Source organism: Buceros rhinoceros, unplaced genomic scaffold, assembly GCF_000710305.1.
Source record: "Buceros rhinoceros silvestris isolate BGI_N320 unplaced genomic scaffold, ASM71030v1 scaffold1786, whole genome shotgun sequence".
Lineage (NCBI taxonomy): Eukaryota > Metazoa > Chordata > Aves > Bucerotiformes > Bucerotidae > Buceros > Buceros rhinoceros.
In genome coordinates this window covers 17,500-24,600 of record NW_010415580.1, presented here as the reverse complement: position 1 = coordinate 24,600, position 7,101 = coordinate 17,500, and the positions used below count along the sequence as shown (strand labels likewise).

General features: G+C 52.4%; 1 protein-coding gene across 2 annotated transcripts in view; it reads right to left on the bottom strand.

Moving 5' to 3' along the window:
- Positions 1 to 442: 442 nt before the first annotated feature.
- PUF60 (poly-U binding splicing factor 60KDa) overlaps positions 443 to 7,101 on the bottom strand; it is a 21,312-nt gene continuing 14,653 nt past the window's right edge. For both annotated transcript variants that reach the window (XM_010137447.1, XM_010137448.1), the window contains 3 exons: positions 3,221 to 3,360; positions 2,304 to 2,539; positions 443 to 874 (listed from right to left, as the gene is read on the bottom strand). In XM_010137447.1, coding sequence (XP_010135749.1) covers positions 575 to 874; positions 2,304 to 2,539; positions 3,221 to 3,360 — 676 coding nt within the window. In that variant the 3' untranslated portion in view covers positions 443 to 574. The remainder of the gene's footprint in view (positions 875 to 2,303; positions 2,540 to 3,220; positions 3,361 to 7,101) is intronic.

Here is a 7,101-nt window from a genome sequence, read left to right as displayed (position 1 = left end):
CCACAGCTCGAGCTCTGTCGGCCTTTGGGCACGTTAGGGGAGGGTCAGTAAAGCCACGAGGTCCAGACTTCAGCGTCAGAACAAACCCGCTGTGACCGCTCCGGCAAGGCCCAGCTGGTTCAGCTCTGGGCTCTGACCTGCGTTCGGGCTCCTCAGCGAGAAAGCTCCCTCCCAGCACCACCAGAGCTCCCTCCTCATTGTTGGCATGGCAGCGCCCTTGGGTGCTGCTGGAATACCTTCTGAAGAGGCTCCCTCCTCCACTCCAAGCACTCACGGCCTGTCTCTGAAGAGAACTGCTCTTGCAGCCCAGAAGGTGCAGCGCGATCCCGACCCAAGTGTTTCTGAGTGTGTGCAGAGCAGCAGCCCCTCCTCAGGCCCCAGCCCCGCGGCAGCCCTGGGGGACGAGGCATCCCCCTGGAACACACACACAGATGTACACCAGCTTGCTTTGCGCTTTTATCCAAACTACGAGTACATGACCAAGACCTGCGCCCGCCCCGGGGCGTTCTTTACACATGGCTAAAAAAACCCCAGACAGGCAGAGGAGGCAGGGGCCGAGTCCTTTGAGTCGAGTTCATGCTGAGAGGTCGCTGTTATCAAACCTCTCCTGGTCGTACACCTCCGCTACCACCTTTCTGCCTGCGAACCAGCGCCCGTTCAGAGCCTGGATGGCTTTGTGAGTCTCTGAGGCCATGGAGAACTCCACGAAGATCTTGACGATGATCTCAGCATCCTCCTCTTCTCCTTGCTTCTCCTGGTAGATGATGACCCTGTTTACAGCCCCGAATTTGCCACATTCTTCTGTCACTTCTCCCTCTAGGTCGTCGTCAATGTCCTTTGGATCCACCATGTTGCGAAGCACCATGACAGTGGACTGCAGAGAGAAGGGACAGGTGAATGAACGCACCCGAGAGACAGATACCTCTTGCAAAGCCCCCTCAGACCGTGCTGCCCGCCTCAGCCACCAGCTATCCCAGTGCCATGTCACTGCAAGCAGAGTCCATGAAACCAGTGCTGTCCCAGCCTCTCTGCGGTAAACCAGTACACCGTCCTCCCAGGACAAACTTCCTTCCCCACCCGCTGTGCTGTGGCTGCTCGGTCAGGAGAGCTGTGCGCCATCCCTGGGCTTTTCTCAGACACAATTCTGAAGCACAAGCGACCTGGAGACCTCTCAAATTTTTCTTGTGCTGTTGCTATCCAGTTAGTTTTTCCTTTGTTAGCTTCAACACTACCCTCGTATGGTTTTTCAACAGCCATGGGGCTTTTTTTGGAAAAAATATTCCTCATCTCTAAACAAAGTAGAAGGATTAGCCAGGTCTTTTGCACCTCCAACAGCTGATGGTTGAGCAGGTACTTTCATGTCTATGACCTTTAACGGTCTACTAGCAGGAGAGCAAGAACAGAAGGGTGCAGACTGAGAACACCAGGCGGCTTTGAGGATGGTGGTGTTTAAGCCTTTTACTGCTCATTTTTCAAGCGAGTCCATCATGTGAAGTGGATTCTTTGGGAAAGAAGGTTCTTGTGACAAGGAAAATCGGCTGCTACGTCAGCAGCTCAAAGATGTCATTAAAGTGGTCTTTCCCATGGAAAAGAAAGGGGAATACTCAGTGGCTACCTCCTCTGGGACCCCCGTTACAAACTGCGTGTCAGCACTGTCCCTGCTTAGCAAAGGGAGCCAATTCAGTGTCAAAGTTCACAGGAACTCTGTGTGTCAGAGAGGAGACACAGTCACGCAGAGCAACAAACTCTAAAAAGCCTGATGAGATGATCAATACCGCCCCTTCCAAGATGCCCCCAAAACAATCCCTGAATCTCCTGTTCTGTTTAACATTCTGATTTTTCTGCCATTCATACTTGGCCTCTTTCCCCTGTAACTTCTGTGAAATTTTGTTTTCTGAACACCTCAGAGTTTCATCCTCCAGTAAAAGGTTGTGGGGCAAGATGGATTCAACAGTTTGGACTAGATTGCCCCTGGCTACGTGCCAGTCTCACAGGCCATCCGGGTTTGCTTCAATGATGCGAAGTAAACAGTTTAATCAGCTGCACCTCCTGTCCAAGCCTGTTCTGGCCTAGCGACTGCTCTGAACCCTCAGAGGAACCCTGAGAAGATCCCAAGGGCAGAGTGAGGACCGTCGCAAGCAGCACACAAACAGGATGCCCCCACAGTCCCCACACATGCTCTGTGGGTACCTATGGTGTGTGTCACAGCCAGAGCCACAGCTACACACGTCAGGACAGACCTGCGCCTGGTGGTCCCATTTCTGATGGCCACCACCAGCCTGCAGCAGTCACGCCACACTCACCTCCTGCTTACGGAGCAGCTTCTGCATCACCATGTGCCGGGCGCTGCTGCCCGATATGCTCATGTGCTCCTGCTCGCTCAGCATCTCCGGCCTCTCCGACTCTTGGAAAACCTCCTCCTCTTCCTTCTCCTTTTTAACCTCCACCAGGCCCAGTGCTGGGGGACTGGCCAGGATAGGATTGACAACTCCCACTTGTGGAATCGTGACAGGAATGGGGGGCCGGGCAGGAGTTACACCTGTAAGAGCAAAAACTCTGTGGCATAAGGAAGAGAGCTGATGTTCTGCAACATCAGGGACAAAGAGGGTCGCAGAACCTAGATGGCTTATATTTGCTGTGCACCAACACAACCAGGAGATGTAAGCAGTGACTTGGTCAGCACATGGGACAGACACACTGGACATGTGTCATACACATGCCCCGCAGGGGGACAGTGAGCAGGGTTTGGCATGGCATGACAGCGACCCAGTGCACTCCTGCAGTGCTGTCCCTGTTCCTTCTACTGTATCATCAAATTACAGATTGGTTTGGGTTGAAAGGACCTTAAAGATCTTGTCATCAAAGCCCCTGCAGTCAGCAGGGACATCTGCAACTAGAGCAGGTTGCTTAGAGCCCCAAGCTCCAACCTGACCTGCAATGGGGCCAGGGATGGGGCTTCTCCCACCTCTCAGGGCAACCTGGGACAGGCTCTCACCACCCCCACAGGGAAGAATTTCTTCCTCATATCTACCGAATCTCCCTCTTTCAGTCTAAAGCCATCATCCCTTGTTCTACACCAGAAGAAATTCCGGCTATGCTGCACAAAAAAAAAACCCAACAGTTCTGGACAAAGTAGGGCAAGGAGGAGGCTTTCAGCTTCCCAGCCATTGAGAGCTGCTTTGTGACGGGCACAGAGTGACACGATGAAGAGCAAACACACCTGTAATGACTCCCGGAGCTTGCGCTGCCATTACAGCCTGTGGCAACGCCCCTAAGGGCTGGGCCAGCGTCAGCGCTGGGGACACCAGCCCAGGCGTTGCCAATGTGCCAAGAACAGCAGCCCCCGCCACTGCTTCCTGCAAGAGAAAAAACCAAGAGTTAATTCTCCATTCACAAGTCAGACTACGGGCGCGTTCCACTGAGGCGTGGCTTTTTCACCCCGAGGAAATAGCAGACACAGGCTCTGCGGGTGAACAGCTCTCCAGTGCTGCTGCCAAAAGGAAGAAGGATGCCTCCCAGCCCACCCGAGACACCGAGCCCTGGAAGGAAAATGTCCTCCTGCAACTCACATGCTGCCACCCTCTCAAGCTGCCAAGTCAGACGCTGAATGAAAGGCACCAGGGATCCAGTACCTGCTTTGGCAGATGGCGGCAGATCCAGAACAAAAGGAGTCTCTATCGGTTTCTGCCTTCCACTCAACAAAGCTTTTTACTGATGCAAAGGAACGTGGTCCATCTCATCTAGACTGATGGGAGCTCTCAGCCCACCCACCCTGACGACGGCACCAGGGCTCTGGGGCTGTGACAAACCCGGTGAGGGCTTTAGCTTCTCCTCAGTGATCTGGTGGAAGGTTGATCCTTGTCTGGTTCCAGGACGCTGCAGTCAGAAGCACTACTGCAGCCTCAAGGGACAGGGAGAGCATAACACTGCTGTTTTCAGAAGATGCACTCTTTTAGACCAGTTTAAACCCCAAATCTTTCTCCAGTCTTCACCTCTTGGGCACAGAGAGCAACACAGCACTGGACACTGGACCTGGCCTCCATGAGCACAGCAACTGCCAAGAGTGACCACATCAGGAAACTTCTCAGCAGGGCAATCACAGAACTGATTTTTACTGGTAAGACCCTACTGACCTTTACCAGTTCTGATGCCTGGAAGCTTTCTTCACACTTCCAGCCTCGATACTTGAACCACTGTAGAACCGGTCCTTTTGGCCATGTCCCTCTTCTCCCATCCTATCACTGACGCACCTCCAGGTTGGACCTCTCAGCATTTCTCTACAGTTATACCAAGACAAACTCTTCCAGTTTCTTCCTGCACGTCAGTTCTTCCAATTCTCCAATCACCACAGCACTTCCGTGCACCTTCTATAATCCAAACACGCTGACTAACTCGAACAACACTTGAGATGAACACATAGTTAAACAAGAAGACACTTCCATAAAACCACTGACAATAATGTGCCTAAAATACACCCCAGGATCCCAGCTTTTGTTGCTTTTGCTTTCCAGGCTATTGTACTCATCATTTCATTACCCAGATCCTTCTCTTCCTTGTTTTTATGGGGCTCCTCTAAGCCCTGACACCACGGAGCAAAAAATTCTCAGGTTTTGTTCCATAACTGCAGTATCTTGAGCTGCCAGGTCAGTTACGGAGTGGGACACGCCCAGGGCTGTCCTTCTCCAAAGATGTCTGACTCCACTGCATGCTGTGTGTATTTCTTACTCCAGTCTGCTGTGATACTCCAGTTCTCCTTCCTGTTAACAACACGTCTCCTCTCTGTGCTGCCAATTCCCTCAGCACTCTTCTCCTAACATCCAGGACAAGGCCTCCACTGTTTTCACTGGCGCTGAAGCAAGAGCTGCCTGTGAGCCCTGTCCCCAAGCAGCGAAGGCTCAGCAGTCTCTAGCACAACTCGCGTCCATCTCCGCACTCGCCTGCACGTCTCAGAATTCATGGTGACAGTGTGGGTCTGGTCCAGCGGCTGTTCGCAGGGGTCTGTGCCACCTCCCGCACCGTCGGCAGGATATGCTGTAGTCTCTTTTTCTTAATGACGTGCCACAGCAGTCTGACCCGAGGGAGTTTTGTTCACCCAGCAGGGGCATTGCCCTGGGACTCCCACACATCCTGCACACCTGTTTCATCTGAAAATTTTGTCCTTCTGCTAAAGCTTGTTTTCAACCTTTCCCTGCCACTGGGCCAAGAACAAACTGCAGACACCCTTTTCCACGCTACCTTCCACACAAGGATCCGTTTGCTGTTCTTCAACCATATAGCAACAGCTCTGACGTGAGACTGACTATAACCCCTCAAGCTGTCCAGCCACACCTGCAGATGCTAAATGTGGAGCTTTGCTCCCACCCAGGATGCAGAAGCCCCGAGTGCATCAGTTAGCCCAGCTGCCCCACATGGGTGACAGGGGGAAGGTTCCCGTAAGCACCCAGGACGGGAACCCCACCAGTACCACCTCTGACTACACTGGTCACTAGCAGTTACCTCAACAGCTGAAGAAACTGTTCCTAATGGCTTTAACCCCTAACTTCCTTTTTGCCAGGCTGACTGCTTTACTGTCACTGTCAAGGCAGTAACTACATTTGCTGCTCAAAACCTCTCTCTCTCTCTCTCCACAGTCTCATTTAAGCACAGAGACACCTCCTCCTCCATTGGCTGGTGCTCCTTCCAGACGAAAGCTGTGGCTGGTTGCAGACCCAAATCTGTCTCTGACTCAAGTTCTTCTCTCATGTCCACGATTTCTTTAGCTCTGCTGAGTTCACCGATCAGCTTGTATTTAAAAAACATTGTGAAATTAAAGCCCCTACAGACCACGACTGCATTACTGAAAATAAGCTGTTCCATACAGGAACTGGGCCAAGAGATTAAATGAGAGATACTGCCTGCTGGAACTCTTCTTACTCTTTTCCCTCATCCTCTACAACTACCCACATGGTGAATCTGACAGGTCACCTACATCTGTACCACATCCAAAGGCAACCAGACTGCTGAGTATCCCTGAGGCCTCTCAGAACCTTTCCTATATATATGGAATTTTACGTTATCTTCACAGCAACAGTTACTCCTACAGAACTATGCAGAAAGGAAGATTTGTCCATGTCCAGAACAGATCTCTCCCATTTCACTGAGGAGTTAACAGTTCTTCCCCAAAGTGATTTTGACCCAAATAATTCTCCTAGTTGTGCCTCAACTTCCTGCCTAAGACTTGGGGACTTTTTACTGGGGACAGAAAATCACCTGAGAGTTTCACAGGAGCAGCAGCTCCTCCCACTCCTGCCATTATCTTGGGATTCACAGAAATATTCTCAAAAGAAAAGCCATTCACAACGCTAAGCCCAGTCTAGGGGTGAGCAGCATTAGCGGCACATATGGCTGCACACCTCAGCAGTTTTCCCGCTGGAGAGAACCCAAGAACCCCACAGCACGGTAACTTGTTTCTTTCACAGGCCGTGGCGATTCAGGGGGAGGGCCTGCAGCCCATGGCAGGGATGATAGACACGGATACGGGGCTTTGCTTTGCAAGGCCATCTTCCTCCATCGGTGCCTCCTGGTCATAGCCAGGTGCTCCTCTTACTTCAGGCAAATGGAATATGAGAACCCCTCGACATCCAGTTCTGCTCCATCGCTGCACTCGTTTCTGAACGGCCTGGGCCATGACAATCGTCTTCCACCTTACTGCACAGGCAGAGTCCTTCCAACAGCAGCTCACGGGACTGCCACTGCACTCATTACCCCCTTCCATGTACTCCCATGTGTCCTTTTAGTCCCTCCTATACCCGTTTCCCCAATCGCTGGTTTGTCTGTCTAGACGAGGAATCCATCTTCCCCCCAAGTTCTGACCAGCGGTGCCAGACTCCACTCCCAAACGCTGCTGTATCAGACGCTCACCAGTGCCAGGGGCAAGCGTCCATGTGTGGAGCCCTGGGAACAGCGTATGTCCCAGCCCAGTGCTTCCACTCCAACCAGTGAACTCAGTTGGCTGGAACAGCGTGCGCCCTGTTCCCAGCAGGGTCACCACCACCACCCGTGCGGCTGAGCCTCACCTGCGCCGTGATCTTTGCTGTGGCAGGGGGTTGCGGCAACCCGGCG